This window comes from Hesperophylax consimilis, unplaced genomic scaffold (assembly GCF_061612785.1).
Source record: "Hesperophylax consimilis isolate HC1 unplaced genomic scaffold, BYU_Hcon_1.0 scaffold_42, whole genome shotgun sequence".
Lineage (NCBI taxonomy): Eukaryota > Metazoa > Arthropoda > Insecta > Trichoptera > Limnephilidae > Hesperophylax > Hesperophylax consimilis.
In genome coordinates this window covers 338,379-357,058 of record NW_028301272.1, presented here as the reverse complement: position 1 = coordinate 357,058, position 18,680 = coordinate 338,379, and the positions used below count along the sequence as shown (strand labels likewise).

Below are 18,680 nucleotides of genomic sequence, written 5' to 3'. Positions count from 1 at the left end.
GGGCCCCAAGCGACAGATTAAAACCTTTGCGCTTCTGGACGAGGGCTCAACTGTCACCCTTATTGATGCCACCACAGCACAGAAAATCGGCACAACCGGACCTACCCGTGAGCTACGACTACACGGAGCAAAAAACATGTGCTCAACAGACTTGACGTCCCGCCGCGTGCCAATTACTCTACGCGGCGCCGGAATCTCTGATGAGTACGTCATCAAGGCCAACACCGTCCAGCAGCTCAGCCTTCCTGAACAGAGGGTCCACGGCCGCTACATCACCCCCACACTTCTCATCGGGCAAGACAATGTACACCTTATTGTCTCGAGGGAAGTGCGCGACGTTCGTGACTCTACGCGAATATTGTCACGGACGGCGTTGGGGTGGATCACCCATGGCGGAGGGCCCCCTGAACACGAAGCTGAGGCTACAACACTGGCCCTGCGCGAGGAGAGCCACAAAGACGACCTCATGAGTGATCTCATCAAACACAATTTTGCGATTGACTCATTGGGGATCACGTCCGCCTCTCGTGTAACTGCGCACATAGTACGTGCAAATCAGCTGATGGAAGATACAACCCATCAACTGACATCTGGCCGATGGGAAACCGGCCTTTTATGGAAGGAGAATAATATCACACTGCCTGACAATCGGCAATGTGCATTAAAACGACTGTGGTCTCTGGAGAGAAAATTATCGAAGGAAAAGGACTTGGCAACCGCCTATGCAGCTAAAATCAACGGACTTATAACACAAGGCCACGCACGTGAACTTACGGATCGAGAGGTAGAAAAACCCTCTGCCCGCAAATGGTACCTACCGCATTTTGCCGTAGTGAACCAAAACAAACCAAACAAGATCCGTGTGGTGTTTGATGCTGCCAGCCGCTGCCGAGGGACCTCCCTCAATGATCAGTTGCTGACTGGGCCTGACCTGCTGACTTCATTGTTAGGAAATATACTCCGGTTTCGAGAAGGAAAAATAGCTCTCGCCGCGGACATCAAGGAGATGTTTTTACAAGTGAAAATCAAAAGTGAAGATCAACAGTCACAATTGTTTTTATGGAGACCAACACCTCAACAAGAACCACGTACTTACATGATGTCATCAATGATGTTTGGCGCTACCTGTTCACCAAGCAGCGCCCAGTACGTGCGAAACAAAGTGGCCCAGGAGAATTCTGCACTATTCCCTGCTGCCGCAGCCGCCATCCAAACAAAGTTTTATATGGATGACTATTTGGATGCGGTCGATACTAAAACTGAAGCGACAGCACTCATCACTACTGTTGCCAAAGTGCTGTCAACTGGAGGATTCCACCTAACAAACTGGGCCTCTAACGACACTTCAGTGATGGCTACCATCCCGCTTATAGACCGAGCCAGGTCAGCCATCACCATAAACAGCGGAGAAGCAGATACCGAGAGAATCCTCGGACTTCTGTGGGATCCTGTCACAGATCGATTCTTATATGCATTTCGCGATGCTGCCGATCCTGAACTGATCAGCAGGCCTACCAAACGCCAGCTGCTCAGCATTGTTATGAAAATCTTCGACCCTGTGGGCTTCGTCGCTTGCCTCACAGTCCGATCAAAGATACTACTACAAGCTGTTTGGCGATCCAACATAGGATGGGACGACATCATCACACCTGAACACAACGAAAGGTGGATGAACTGGCTGGGACTTCTGCAAGACTGCAAAGTTGCCATACCTCGGCGCTGCTTACAAAACAAAGAGAGCTTCGTCACCCTCCACCTCTTCTGTGATGCCTCAGAGCAGGCATGCTGTGCGGTCGCCTACCATACCGAGGAGATTGATGGGAACACCACAGCCACCTTTTTGGCCAGCAAGTGCAAAGTGGCTCCTCTGAAACCTCTATCAATACCCCGCCTTGAGCTACAATCAGCGCTCATGGCGGCCAGACTGGCAGCAACCCTGAAGAAAGAATGTCGCAGCAACATTGCGCGAACAGTGTTCTGGACAGACTCGACAACAGTGTTGTGCTGGCTGCGCACAGATCCACGCACATACTCCGCCTTTGTGGCCAACAGACTCGGCGAGATCGACGAGCTCACCCGCATTGCAGATTGGAGATGGGTCCCTCCCAAACTGAACCCGGCAGACATCGGCACCCGAGACGTCAACACTCCTGACCTCTCGCACTCTGGACGATGGTTCAGTGGACCAGCCTTCCTGACCTCAGACGAGGCAGAATGGCCGCGCGAACGGTGCAAACTGCCTCAGCCTGATGATGGCACCCTAGAAGTGAGGCCTCAATACGTTGGCATCACAACAACTGTGGCAGAGACACTGCCCGAAATCAACAGATTCTCTTCATGGCGTCGACTTATTCGAACTACCTGCTGGATACACCGTTTTATTAAAAGGTGTCGTGGAAAACATCACGAACAACCTGATAAATATTTAAGAAGCGATGAAATCAAAGAAGCAGAGGCCCGATGGGCAAGAATATGTCAAGAAGAGACATTTTATCATGACATAAATGCGCTCCAGAAAGGAGATCCACTACCAAGTGACAGCCGGCTCAAAGCCTTGAGCCCCTTCCTTGGACCTGACGGCCTACTGAGGATGAATTCCAGATTACAAGCCCTCAGTAAAGTGCCTCAAGCAGTGCGGACACCGATCATATTAGATGGTGATCACGCCTATACAAGACTTCTGGTGAGACATCATCACCAGGAAGCCAATCACCCAAGTACGGAGAGAACGATGGCTGAGGTGCGAGGCAGCTACCTTGTGCTGCGACTGCGAACAAATATTCGGATGATCGCCCACAACTGCCCCACCTGCAAGATGCGCAGGAGCAAGCCAGCCCCCCCACTTATGGGGCCCTTGCCGCCATCAAGGCTAGCCCACCATGTTCCTCCATTCACAAACTGTGGACTAGATTACTTTGGGCCGATGGAAGTCACCGTATGCAGACATCGGGAGAAAAGATATGGTGCAATCTTCACATGTCTATCTACTCGTGCCATTCACCTTGAGCTGACAACTTCACTGACCACGGACTCCGCCATCATGGCTTTACAACGCATGACGGCGCGCCGAGGCCAACCAAAAGCTCTGTTCTCAGACAATGGTACGAACTTCCATGGTGCCGACAACGAGCTGAAGGATGCCATCGAATCACTCAAAAATGATACCCGGATGAGGGATCATTTGTCAACAAAGGGGATCGAATGGAACTTCATCCCTCCAATGTCTCCTCATATGGGGGGAGCTTGGGAGCGCCTGGTGCGTTCTGTAAAAACCGCCCTGAAGGCCATCTTGCTGGAACGAGCTCCACGCGAAGAGACCTTGAGGACAGCGTTTGCCGAGGCCGAGTGGACTGTAAACAACCGCCCCCTCACACACGTCTCGGTGGATCCCAGGGACGAAGAGCCCCTCACCCCCAACCACTTTTTACTGGGAAGAGCCGGAAACCGACCTCATCTGTCACTATACGACAGGCAGGATGAGGAGGTATGCCTCCGTCGCCAGTGGCGTATCAGCCAACAACTCGCTGATATGTTCTGGAGACGGTGGCTCCGCGAATATCTCCCCACCCTGGCTGCTCGCCAAAAATGGCAACAGCCAGTCATCCCCATCAAGAAGGATGACCTCGTGATCATCATGGACCCCGCTATGCCCCGCAACAGCTGGCCACGCGGTCGAGTCCTTGATGCCACCCCTGCTGCAGACGGCCAAGTGAGGACCGCCAGGATCCAGACGAGCACCGGAATTTACGTCCGCCCCGCTGTGAAGCTCGCTGTAATCTTGCCGGCCCCACCTACCGATGCAGCCTCAACAGTACCACCAGCCCAGCACCATCCCAGAGGGACTGGCCGCCGCGGACTGCGCCGTACCAACAAACGTCCTATTTTTTAGTTTAGCATAGCTAAACGGGGGGAGTGTAACGGACGTAGTTGACCACATTATTTAATTTCATAAAAATTGTTTTACTTTCATAAAATGTCCCTACTCCACGCCACTGGCAAAATCACCACTCCCCGCCACTGGTCATTTTTGTCCAGTTTTCGGCCCAAGCGGCTTGAAAACTTTGACTCCGAATGGCTTCGATACCACATCGCCGGCTTACCTGCCGCGTGGATCAATGTCCAGCATTTTTTCTATGTAAATTTTACATGGAAAAATCAATTTTTAAACATTGCAAATATGTATATTTTACTTGTTCATCCCCTCGGCGGTAGTCAAATAAACACTATTTTCGATATACTACCGCTGAGGAGATATTAAAAAAGCTGTTTTTCACCCATATGTAAACCCATTTTTGAACAATATTTTTTACCTTTTTTGCGTGTACAAAAATCCAGGAACCTCGTAGCATAGTGAATCTTATCTCTTTCTGAGCGCTATGTTACGGGGGACTTCGGAAAAATACTAACTTAACACGTTTTACAAATTTGATCGCTTGAGATCATTTTTACACATTTATTTTACAAACATTTCTTATTTTTTGTCGTATCTTCAATATCTCAAAAAATCTAGTTGTCAAGATACACATTCCTATAACTACTATACATTTAAACTATGTAATTGTCATTCATGTAAGCGTTCAAAATCTTTTCTAACTCGCAAATTTAAGCGACCACTATCACCATTGCTGCCGACAAAATGAATATGCAACAATTTGTCGGAGGCTATAAACTCATTGTTGGCGCGGGTATAACCCCCCACCACTTTTGGGCTCCTAGCCCAATGTCGGGCACGAGTCAGGCTAATTAAATATAAGCAGCCCCATAATTCAAAATAAATCAGTTCATCTTTACCACCGAAACCAAGCGTTTTATTTATCTACAAGTGACTCCTGCCCAACATCTGCCTCACCTCGCCGAGTCTTCTGCTCCAAGATCTTCTGGTGTTACCTCTTCGAGACCAGCCGGCCCTCCTTTGGAAAACCGCCAACACCAGAAGCGAGCAGAGACGAAAGCACACCCAGTGCCCACCATTCACCAAACCTGGGTGCGGGAGGCAGATTTCATCACCAATATCAACTACAATCATCATCATCGGCCGTAAAGGAGCATCTCATCGGTTGAAGACACGGTTTGGACCCGGCGCCTAAATCTACAGTCTTGTGCGGACTCCCGTCCAGTACAAATACTATCATCACGATTATCATCATCATTATAATCACTACCATCATCATCATCATCAGTATTCAGTAATTTCCACTGTAATGATGGAGCCATTGGAAGTTCCACCGCTTCTTTAGGGAGTATTGTCAACTGTTTTTTGTCCGCTTCCTTTTGCTCGTTATGAGAGGATCTGAAGACAGCAACAACAAATTGAAAACATCATCATTGGAATTTGTACTGATACTCCCTGATTTTTTTTTAAATCTTTGTTTAGGGCTTCTTTGGCCTCTTCTGTGAATTGACCTATTGGCAATAATATATATTTTTTAATTATTTTAGGCCCGTGGATAAAAGGCTTTTCAAATTTACTGGGATTTAATGAATCTGATGAAATATCTGTGATTCATTTAGACGCCTCTGCCTGTCCTAAGTCCCATTTCACTACCAAATCACTCAGTTAGAGGCGTAGTCTTTCTCAAATCTATCAATTGTTTTTGCTTCATCCTTTTTGTACACTGCTCAACGATATTTTGGAATTGAGGAATCCAGCCACGTTCCATTGCTTTTAAGAATTCTTATTTCAAACCGGTGTGCTTCTTCTCATCGTCAAATACATATATTTAAAATTTAAAACTATTGATCCAATTCGAGATATCTTTCTTGAGATCACCGATACATCCTGTACTGGATTCCTTTTCCTTCTGCAATGAATTTAGCTGATCTGGAATTTTTTTATATCCAGAGTTCTTCATAATCGTGAACAATTGTCGTCTTGTCACGAATGTGGTTTTGATTTTCGCACCTGTGTGATTTTTTTTTGTTTTATTAATCAACTGCTCGGATCATGTAGAGAGTACAAAATTTGTCACGAAACATCAAAAACCGTTGAGTTACGTTGTGCTATATCTGTCACCTTAACTTTCATTCGCACTTTATATCAACATAAATCTCTGACAGATTTTGTAACTAACGCTATATTATATCGTCTGTTTCCAAGATTTCGAGAAAAATTATAATTTTAATGACAACCACCTATCACTTAATTATTAATTACTTTAAATGTGGCAAAAATGTAAAAGTAATTCACTACTGGTCCTAAAAATGTTCGAATTGAAGCCCGGAGGTGCCCGGAGCTATTTCATTCTTTAAATATTTCTGAAATTACCAAATGTTGTATTTAATTGATGTATACTTATACTCAAAAAACTAAAAAACAACATATAATTTTAAAAATATTATGCGGTAAAATAAGATGAAAATGATGGTTCCATAATCACTCTTGGGGTTTGTATCAGGTATATTGAGAAATAAATATGTAAACTTAAGGATTGCGCTGGAACACGAAACGCGCGTATTGTCTCCACGAGTGATCGGTCCCAACCACGGAGGAAATAGGGGGGAGAAGATGGCGCTAGAGCAACCGGGCACAACACCTCAAGTAAACTCAACCGTGCTCAAAAAGGCGTGGCTTACTAGACCGTTATGATTTGATCGCTCGGCGGGTCAGATTGATCCTACGTGTAAACTATGAAATATAGTATGAAATTTTGTAAAAACCACACAGAAAAAAGGTTAAAAATCAGAGATACTATTGATTTTTATAGTAAATCGATCGTTTTCGCAACGAGTTTTTGTGGTAGCCGACTCCTTCGGAGTACAACATGATACAACACTGTTATGCGATATTGGGAATTTAAGAAAGTTACCTTAGAGTTCTCAATCTCATAGCATTGGTTTGTCAAATAGGACATTGTTATTCCAATAAGTACCGACATACCGTATTGATTCCAATTTTTCTTTTTATCGCTGATGTCATTCATAATTACTTAAATTAAATAAAAGAAACATTAAAAAACCTTTGTACTATCTGATGTATGTCGCCTGGCTATAAATATATTATTTTTTAAATGAAATCTCATTTATTTCTTTTGTTACGTGTCACAATTAGGTTTATTCAAAAGATAAAATTTTTCAATTTTTATTTATTTTCGCCATGTATATATATGTCTATCCACGTATTTAATAGTTGGCTTAATGTTTCGCTGGTGTGCCGCTAGGTGAATGGGCGTGTCCATTGTAAATCCGCCCAAACGTCCCCGCACTTCATACTTCGTCTCCGCAAGTTGGCGACAAGTCTTGAGGGAAATTTTCATACGACCACCTCATCTCTCTTCTTTTTTCCATGGTCCCAACTGACAGGTCTGGCAGGTAGAATAGTTGTGTATATCGCCTCTCCCTGTTAATATCATTATGCTACAACTAAAGGAATACTTCCCAACAAACGAATCGTCATCGTAAGATCGATTTTATTATTTTTTTGTTTTTAGTATTAAACTGTTGTATTTGCCCCAGTGTGCGACTTAAACGTAATATGAGTGTTCAGTCTGTTCTGAAGCAGACTGTAGGCACAACAGCATTAAACTTGCAAAGGGTAGAATTTAATAATATAATCCTCTCATGTGAGCAAACATACATAGGATAACTTACGTAAATGAATATTCCAACGAAGGATGTTAAATACATGTGGAATACACTAGTACGATATTCACATAAGATACTTGGAAAAATTGGCAAATATTAACTATTTTTTATTCACTCATATTTTTCTTCCGTTTTTAATTATTTATATTCACAATTAAATCTATAAAGAACATAAATACGTCACTATATTACTTATACTGCGATAATCCTTAACGTATCAGTTAATAATTATTGTATATAAAATTGTTTATTTTTAACAAAGTGTAATTCGCCACTGCAGGGAATTTTGCAATATTGGCGTGGAGGCCACAAAGCTAAGGATTTATTTTTCTATTAAAGTTTTGTTTAATTACAACTAATATTCCAATAAGGGATCCCACAACTCTACACAAAATTATGATAATAATAATGGGATGACTTGTATAGCGCCGTTTTTGTGCAAAATCACCTCAAGGGCGCTGTACAAACATATAATAAATTTCTACAGTGATCTATGTTATTACTTAACTATTTATGGAGATAATATACAGTACAATACTTACCTGGTAGGTCACTTGAGATTAACACTTAATTAACATTATCTAATTGTTTATTAGCGAAATTTAGATACAGGATTTAGGACTTAATTGGAAAATTGAATATAACTGGACTTTGTCTTAGGAATGGTGTATTTAATTTAAGAGTACGACAGCTTAAAAGGGTAAGTTTTTAGTTCACACCTGAATTCTGCTGGACTTGTTATGGATCTTAGTTCCGGAGGGAGTTTATTCCAAGCCTTCGGCCCAGATACTCCGAAAGCGCGATCACCAAACTTAGTATTTGGCTTGCGCTTAGGTTCTATCAGTCTGCCTACAGCATCTATATGTAGTAACTATATGTACGTAGTTCTTACGTTAATATATTATTACTAGCCCAGATCCTACAAACATTCACGAAATCTGACTTTACTTGTCAAAATAATATATTTAAGTACACATTTTAAATATAGAATTAAAATGTTTTTTCTGGTAAAATGTGTTATATTACTGGAAGGTACTCTAACTCTTGACATGATTTAGAGTTCTTAATATATCAGTTCCAATTTTGATAATCACAATTAAAATACATTATAATTTAAATAAAAAATTGCTTACAATATTTTACTTGCAAACTAATTTAATTATTTAAATGAAAAATTACTTAGTTTTAAAACACTTTATTATACAATTTCACAAATGGTCAACTAGTTTCAGTTATAATTAAGCTTCTTCAGGACTGTAATAACATAAACTACAGTAACTTAAATACAGACATTTACGTTTATATAAATAAATATAAGAGAGAGAGAAAAATATATCAGAGGGGGGCAGAACATCAGAGCGTAGTAGGTAGACGAGGGGGAGTTAGGTAGGGGTTACATGGGGAGAAAGCTCAATAGTCAGAATAATAGAAGAGTATTATGAGATGATGTATGGATGTGAATGAGGCAAGGAGTATGTATCAAGACCGAGTTGTTCAGCGGTCGATCCTCTCTGCCTACCCCTGCAGGGAAACGGCGTGGTAGTTAGTTATTGACAGACATCCAACTTGAGAATCTGTTAATGAAGCTAACCACCTCGTGTTTAAGGACGTCTTTGTCGTCCGGAGAACAAAACATGATTGTCAAACGATCATCCTCGTAGCCTCGTGATTCAAAACCAGCTGAGTGAATGAGTTGTTCAAGACGATTCGTATAGAGAATGAAGAGAATGGGACACAGTACAGAACCCTGGGGAACTCCAAATTCGATGAGAGTTTCTGGTGATGTACATTTATTGAATGTTACTGAGGCTACTCGTCCAGACAGGTGTAATGAACAATAATAATAAAAAAAGTAAATAACGCGATTATATAAAGCAGTGACGAGCGTGTCACAACAGTCAGTCAGTCTTCTTACAAATTTTAACGCGCTGATCAAGATACCTTTCGCGCCGCGATCACTTAAATAATTTTATTGTTTTCGTTTGTTTAACTTGTGTGGTTTAAAATATATAACCGCTGGTTTATCCCCGTAAATAAAATAAAATAACATTATTTCATTTTTAATTTCATCAAGGTCGAACACATCCTCAACCTTCACAACATACCTATATGTCTGAACTTAACTGTACTGAAATGAATTTTATATTATTACGATCCTGCAAGAAGTTGGTCGTAACCGAAACTTTTTTTTTATTTTTTTTTTTATTGTTCTTTATTCAGTAAAGTTTATACATTACAGTAAACGGGTAAATTTGTGGCCACCACACTAGGCACATGCCCGTGTTGTAGTGGTCAATTTTATGTTAAGTATAATAATACAAATTAAAAATAAGTTGAATGAAAACAAAATAATATAAAAATAAAATAAAATAATTTATACATCTAAAACAAGTATGAAGTATAAAGGAATTAAAAATAATGCAAAATATCTACATAAGTTTAAGATATATGAATATAAAAAATAGGTGTGGAAAACAGAAAAATTAAAAATAATATAAAAAGTATATCAAAGAAAATACGTATTATTGAATTAAAAATAATACAAGGAGCATGTATCAAAAATACGAATAAATACAAGTACATTTGTGTAATTAAAATAGAATTAAAAGTGTAGTAAAAATACAAGTACATTAAGTACAAGTGTATTTCTAAAAAAAGAATACAAATACAATATAAAATCAAAGAAAGTACTATTTGGTAAGAAAGTAGGGATAAGTTATATCTTGATGAGCGATTTGGATGTGCGTGTTATGGTAACATAGGTGTATAGATATATATATCGGCAATTTTTGTGTAAATCCACGTTTGAGCTACGGCTAAGGATATGTACACAAATGTGGAATTATTGTCACAATATTTTTCGTAATAAATACTACTTGACTATTTTTAAAATTGCACAATAAAGTGGCTTAAACCAAAGTAATTATAATAGTTTTCTGTTAAAATATTATCTTTTTATGGATTGGCACTTAATCGCTTGTCAGAATTCTACTCACCATCAGTTCCAATTTTGAAAATGATCCATAAATTCAAAACAAATCCGAATTCATTAAACCAGCGTTTTAAGCACGGACACACATCCGAATATAGTATTTTTGATTATATTACCCTGATTAAGGTACCTATCGTTGTCTGGTTATCTCCATAATTGGTTAGCTAACTCTGATAAAATCCAAAAATATAATATTTAATGGATCAATAATGTTTCAATTTTAGAAAAGCTATTTCACCAAACCTCGGCGAAAGCAATTACCTGTTGTGATAATGTACATCAAACAACTTTTTACATTACAATTTGAGGTTTTACTCATTAAGTTATTCCAAAAAAAATGTAACAGCTTTAAAAATAATAATTTCTTTTAATAGTGAAGTCGCTACCTCCATGGCCCCAGCACCTCAGAAAGTAGAAGGGTTGCTTTGAACCCTCTTGTCAGAATCACAATTCTAGTTGGTACCCGTTTTCAATTAACCATATCACAATTCAGTTAATCTAATGCTGCCACTACACGTTGGGCCAACGCATTGGGCCAATGAGTTGGTGAACTGGTATGGGCCGTTATACGCGTTGGCTGCCAACGTTGGCCGCCCCACCCGGTTATTGTCAGTTTTTCATGCACCCATCAAAGGGTCTTAACGCCAACAAGCCAACAGCATACACACTTGGTGGATTGGCGCCATCGTTGGCCCAACGAGTTGGCCTAACGTGTACTGGGACTTTGAACATTTCCGACATAAACGGCTTTCAAGGACCAACTCAAACAATGTCTTGGGTAGGTTCTGACAGTTAGAGGTGCAAGGGAAGATTGATTATTGGATTGTTTATTAGACTATTTTTGACGCAAATAAACAAAATTAATAAATTGTACAACAAGTTTTCAACGCATTTGTAATCGAGATATAAATGAATCGAGTGAAATTACCTACCAATGAAGTCATATTAGATGATACTAAAAATCAATTGTGTCTTTTCACTTTTATATCCTTCCAGAGTAATATTTTTTCTTTTGTATTTTTTTCATATTATCTGAGATATATATCATATCTAGATATATTGCCACATTTAATTGTTTTTATTTTTATATATATTTTCTTATGTTTGTATTAACGGTGACATGGAATTATTTATCGTTGATATTAAATAAATCATAACGAAACGCACTGTTAAAAGTATCTATAAAACTGCCATATTCGGATATCTCCAAAACCGCACAACTGAATTTAACGCAATTGTTCCAAAATAACGTAAATTTCTATAATTAATTTAATTTTCTGCATCGTGGAAAAAACAACAAGAAAAAAATCTTCACTAAGAATATATACTCAGAGACATAATATGGTAGGTACGTCATAATGAAATAAGTAACTTTAAAATTTATAGAACTCAATAATGATCAATTCAATATGAAAAATATTTATACACAAGCACCAGCGAATGAGGAAAGAATATATATTATATCCATAGACATATGAATATTAGTAGACCTGCCCTAAGTGATTAAAAGCGTATTATTCCCCACTCCCCATACCGGTTCCATTGGAGCCGGCTGGGCTCGCGTATGGCCTCAAGTGAATTTAGAAAACGTGACGTCATCATTCTCGTGCGAACTATGGTTGAGGCATCATCGGTTCATTTTACGAAATAACACGGCAAAATGGTGGCTTGTGGTATGAAAACTTGTAAAAATAGATGTGAAAAAGAGAATAAACACAATTGTCGTATTACATTCCATATATAAGCATTATTTTAAGCATATTCACATCGTATAATATGGATCAGTTATAGAAACATATACTATCACATCGAGATACGTCTGGACGCGAAACACAAAGCTGGTTGGTTGCTGGGAAGTAAATTATGAACATTTATAAAAGTGTCTTAACTAAATACGTTAACGAAATATTCGACTCTGAAAATAGAAGAAATTTATTTTGCCGAATTTGGACTTCGCAAATTTGTTCATAACGTGGCGAGTAATTTGCGCTCCCATGTAAAAATGTCTATTCATTCAAAAGCAGATTTTACTTTTAAGAACTAAATGGTGATATTATAATGCGAGATGCCTATTTACTGTCAGATTGATTTATTGACGAATCACAGTCAGCTTTACCCCCTTCGTTCTTCAACAGTTGATTTTACCCCTCATCTTTAATTTCTAGTCTATATATTCATATGTCTGTGATTATATCACAAAAACGGTTGTTCATGCAGAATATGTATTGTAACCAAAAATTTTGCCATTGTTTCTAGGTTTTGTAATACGATCAGAAATTTTACTTCTGTTTTCTAAGAATACTTTTAATGACTATTTTCATATCCAATCTATAAACCCACCACCGGGTCTCCTGTATGACTGTTTGCCACTACTCGTTAACTGGTTGTTTTTGAATATCTCTGACGCCGCGGAAATATAAGTACCTTTGCCGTCATTAGTTGGCATTGTATTAAAAAATAACCCAAATTACATTCGCTCGTATGGACTAAACAATATGTGCCTTGCTAAAACACATTTATTAATTAGCAAGGGTAGGTATCCACGCTCTCGCTTACTACGAATTGTTTTAGTATAAATGCAAGAGGTAAACGAAAAATTTACAATTCGTTATCAGCTTTATTTAAACCGATACGGTAAAATTTTCATGTCACGATTTGATATTACGGTGTGGGTCGGTTTGGAGCTAGCGACGATACGCTGGCTAAATACACACTTACATATTCTGAAATAAAACGTTTTTTGAAGGTACATGGCCTATATGGATGCAAATGGGGATGCCGAGGGAAACTACACTCTCATCGGGCGCTTGGCGGACCCCGCGGCTCCGGGGGGCTGGGGGCTCTACCCCGTGGGGACCCTTACTCGCAAGAAGCACAACGACAGCGCGCTGCCGGTAAGTACCACTACACGACATGAACCTTGCATTTCTCGTGAATTCTATCTAATCTTTTCATAATAACGCTAACACTTTCTACAACTGCATGCGTGATTGCAGAGAGTAAACTTAAAGTACACACGTTACCTCGTTTGCACTATCGAACTTATCAATCGAGTTTATCACAACTTATTTACGAAGAAAAGTTCGTATTGACCTCCCAATCTAGAATAAGAGCACTTCAAGTTATCCGTAATTACTAGTTTCCATTTGCTTTCGGGTGATTTTCTCTGATGATACCACTTTTTCTAGTTAACATTTTCCAAGTTAACAGTTCACACGAATGGCGTAAAATTTAATTAGCCTACGCGGGAATTCTTTAGGCCAATTAATTCCAAGTCCAAGCGAATGCGGAAAGAGGTGACTTTGATAACAAGTCACGCCTGTCGCCTCCCCATCCACCCCACCCAGCAAGGGGAAGATTAATCGGTGAGGTGCCGGCATAGGTAAAAAGATAAACGGAAGATTAACAAGGAACGTGTTGTCGTAAGTTTCTATGACGGTGACAAACGAACTAGGTGGAAAGTGCGTGTAGAAACCATCTCTCAGGATTTAGATTTAATCTTCTCACTACTCACTTATTTGATTATATCTCTTTTTATATATTTTTTATCTGCAATAGTATACATTCATATTACAGTTTGTCAGCATGTCATGTTCACAATATTAATTATACAACGAAAGCTCACATACAACAAAAAGCCACAATAATAATGATACAGAAGAATAAAATTTCAATAGTAATAATAATAATTATTGAAGAACTTGTATAGCGGCGTTTTCGTGAAAAAATCATCTCAAGGGCGCTTAACAACTTAGTTTATCCATTTAATCTATGCCTATGTCTTAGACTTATAACTTATTACTTGTGGCTTATAACTAAGTTGAATAGCTAGTGACTTATAGCTTGTGGCTTATAAATAAGATTAATGTCTAGTGATTTACAAACTAAGACTTTTAACTAGTAACTTTAAACTATACATATTTTTATTACCGAGTGGGTATATACAAAATACCGCTATAATATGACTTACAACTACCTTTTAAACTAGAGATTTACGATTAACATACATATTTACGGTTACAAATACAGATTGTTATGATTTCTGCCAGTGGTGTCAGTGGTAAGGTATAAAATATTACAAAAATAGTTTACGCATAATAAATAGTTATTACACATTAAAGTGGATAGTCAAGGAGAAAAATCACTTGGACTGAGCAATGAAAAACTACTTTAAAAAATAGTCATTATTCTGGACGACAAGTTGAAAAGGTGAGTCTTTTTTGTGAGAGTTTCCGCTGAACTCAGATGAGATTTCGATCATTCAGAAATGTGAAGGGAATTTGTTCCAAGCTGTTGGGCCTGCTACTGCAAAAGCCCGGTCTCCAAAATTGGTATTGGGATTGCGCATAGGTACTGAAAGTCTACCTACGACTGTTGAAGATGCTGATCGAAGGGTTGCTTGCCTAATGCTACGTATGAGAAAGGAACGAAACAACTGCAAATGGCACGAAACGCTGCTTATAGTTGCTTCGTTTCTCTACCGTAATTCATGGCTCGTCTCGCGTTTCGGTTCGCAAATGAATACGTACCATAAAACCATAATACGTACCATCGCTTGGAATGCACAGTTCCGGCAAGTAGGGTGGCGCCATGTCATGTACGGCTTTGAAAACCATCCAGCAGAGTTTGAATTGGATTCTCTTAGGATACTTTAGCCGATGAAAGTTTTGCACATATTGTGAGATATGGGAATATTTGGAAACACCTGTTATCAGCCTTGCTGCGGTATAGAAAGCTGACTGAAGTCTGGCAATGTATATTTTAGGGAAACTTGCATGTATGCCATTGCAATAGTCGAGTCGTGATTTAACGTTAGAGTTTACCACCATCTTTGTGGCGTTTAGCCGGATAGATTTGATTTGACGCAGGTGAAAGAAACCTGACCTTACTGTTTTGTGAATCTGTGAGCTTAATGCCATTTTTATGGATGATATTGCAGCCAGAAGTAATGAGACCAGCAAATATTGACCAGCAATTTTTTGTTGCGGTCCAGTGAAATTCTATTTTGGATGGATTTAGTCTTAGTTTGTTCGAAGACATCAATCTATTATGGCAGAAATTCATTTTAGGTGATATCTTTTAATTTGTCTTTCTCATTCGGTGCACAGTAAAAATAGATTAATTGTCAGCATAGTAATGGGAAAAAAATCCGAATGATTCTATTATTTTGGTAACATTGTTGATGAACAAAATAAAAACGTAGGGGCCCCACCACTGAACGCTGGGGACTACAGAATTCAGGATCACATAGGGAGAGTTTTTAGCACCCGCTTGTACAGATTGGTTTCGGCCACAGAGGTTTGATTTTATCCACTTAATAATTCTAGTGCAAATTTTTTTCCAGTCTGTCGATCAGGAAATTGTGGTCGATTGTGTCAAATGCTGCACTCAAATCTAATAATGACAGCAAAGCTAGCTTACCTGACTCGTTTGCAAGCATCAAATCTGAAAAGACGCGCAGTAGTCCAGTTTCTGTAGAATGGTACCTCCTATAAGCTGATTGATACTTTGACAACAGTTCGTTTTTTGCCAAATGGGCGGATATCTGCCTGATTTCGTGGCCCGAATATTAGCTATTTTTTTTTAAAGTCGAAAAAATCTTTCTAACTGAGCGCTGCTGTGCTTCAGTTTTCAGAGTCACCTATGACAATTTTAAACGAGTTCTAAAGTCGCCGGGGATCAGAATTTTCACTCTCAATCTTCGTTATCCAATAATCGGATCTTTTTCTCCCTGTTTTCCGTTTACATATTAATCCACGTTTCCCTTTGGCTATATCCTCTCAAGTCGGCGCGTGGCCCTCTTCTTTTCCGGGCATTTTGCATCAAACTAGGAATCAGACTAGCCAACAGCACAGGTTTTGGTCGAAAAGGCGGCATGTTTGTTTATTAGCGCAGTTAAGGTACCGTTAGAAACTTCTACTAGGCTGGATGTCGAGATGACATTACTATTTATGTCGTATTTCGCGAGGGTGGAAGACTTCAGTTCTTCATCGAAGAGGGCAAAGTTAAACATTCGCTGCGCTCTGGTCGTCTTCGTTTTGTAGACAGGTTTAGCAGGATTGAAATCTACTTCCGTACGCAAAAGCCTGTGATCTGAGAGACACACGTCTATGACTTCGGTTATTAGCGGTGGGTCAGTATTCCTCGATATAAAAATATCCAGTATTCCACCTGCATTATGAGTAGGAATATCTACCCATGGCCTACATCCTTAGCACTCTAAAATATCGAGAAATATGTTCGTGTTACTGTCAGTTTTATCGATATTATAGATAAATCATCTATTCTGATAAAAGTCCCCAGTTATAATGAGGGTACCCGGTAGGGCTTTAACCCGCCCTGAAATTTGCGTAAATTCATTATAAAATTCCGCAGTGATGATCCTCGACCCCAGTCGGTAGATAGTGATCAGTGTGAAAGACGCCCCCATTGAAGAAATACAACATCCCAGTGATTCGAAAGTGTGGTTATCTCCAATGTTGATTTTGGATATGCACAGTCCTTGACAACCAATAATCGCCACCCCTCCATGTTTCAAAGGAGATGTTATTGTTTCTGGGGTCATCCGGCGATTTTCTTCTTGCCTGTTCTACGACCGTATAGCAAAGAGCTCGCAACTTCTTTATGGAGGTGGAGTCGTAGTTTTCATGCCACGTCTCAGTGATCGATAGAATATTTAGCATTTTCTGGCTAATACGTCATCCACCTGGTTGTTCACTGAGCGTGCATTCCAATTTGCCACTGCGAGTCAGCGGGTTTGTAAATTTGCATGGCGCTGTAACATACAATTTGAAAATGTGGCGCTGTGGCTCTCTTAGTGAAATTTTAATTTCATCTGTCTTCCCATGGTCAGGATTTTGGGTTACTGCTCAAATTTCTCCTCATTTATTTTTACTATTTCGTCCTCCCCGACAACCTCTAAATCTTATTTTCTTTGCAGTTTTGCAATTTAAGTTGTAAATTCAATTTTTGCAGTCGCTAAAGGTTTTAATGCCACCCGCACCCACATTTATATTATTGGGCACATATTTCCAGTAACACAAAAAAAACAAAACAAACACTGGTCAACCCTAGCACTTGACCCTGTTTAGCGAGATGAGACCCGGCACCCGAAGGGACAAAACATGTGGTCAATGGTCAATAGTCAGGGCACAAATAGGTTTATGGCACTGTATTTAGAAACACTGTAAGATTAATTTTTAAATCGTAACAAACATTATTCTAAAATTTCGAATTGCGTCCACACTATTTACTTTAAAATTACTAAGAATTTATTCACCTAGCCTAAAAATCATTATGATTTTTTTATGGTACATTTACACACTGTAAAAATTGAGAGCTTCTAAATATTTTCAAAATAAACGAGGAGCGATTATAAAACGCTGCCGACTGCCACTATGGCTCTCGAATAGGGACTACAATACAAATACATAATACATACATATACAGATAGAAATAAGACAGTCAACATACTCATAAGCATACAAACACTCAAAAGCACACAGCATACTCAAAACACTCTCATAGGCACATGTATACAATTACCTGCATACAATCAATGTATACTAGTGTATTTGTAAACAAAATTGTTTATTTGTGCAGGTTGATTCGCTTTTTACATCCATTAGCATATTATTAAATAGAGAAGGCACAAGACAAGTAAATGTCCGTTGGCCGTATTTATTGGTAATTTTTGGAATGGACATACCTTCATTTTGACTAAATCTTGTGTTGTGGGTGTTATCTACCCTCTGTTTACATTTGGAATCCGACAATAGGTTTTGGCATACAATTTTAAACCATAATATCCCTCGAGCAGGTAATTAATATATTAACTGACTCGTATAATAATTTAACATCTCTTCATTGTGCATACATAATTTTGCTTACCAAAGGCTTAGTCATAGAGTATTGGATTGTTTAAATGTAATATATATTTGTCTTGCACGAGTTTCCCCAAGACGTTATTCCGTATCTGATAGAAGATTCCGCTAGTGATAAATAGATTATTTTTAACGTACTTATAGGTATGAAATATTCAATTTTGTAAATTCTCCGCGCAAAAGCTCGTAGACGTTTACAAATATTACTTATGTGAGTATCCCAT

At 39.2% G+C, this 18,680-nt stretch overlaps 1 protein-coding gene across 1 annotated transcript in view; it reads left to right on the top strand.

Annotated features, from left to right (window-relative positions):
* Positions 1 to 18,680, top strand: part of LOC149408915 (uncharacterized) — a 208,607-nt gene that overhangs the window by 80,902 nt on the left and 109,025 nt on the right. The window contains exon 13 of the mRNA XM_089650310.1: positions 13,320 to 13,467. Coding sequence (XP_089506436.1) covers positions 13,320 to 13,467 — 148 coding nt within the window. The remainder of the gene's footprint in view (positions 1 to 13,319; positions 13,468 to 18,680) is intronic.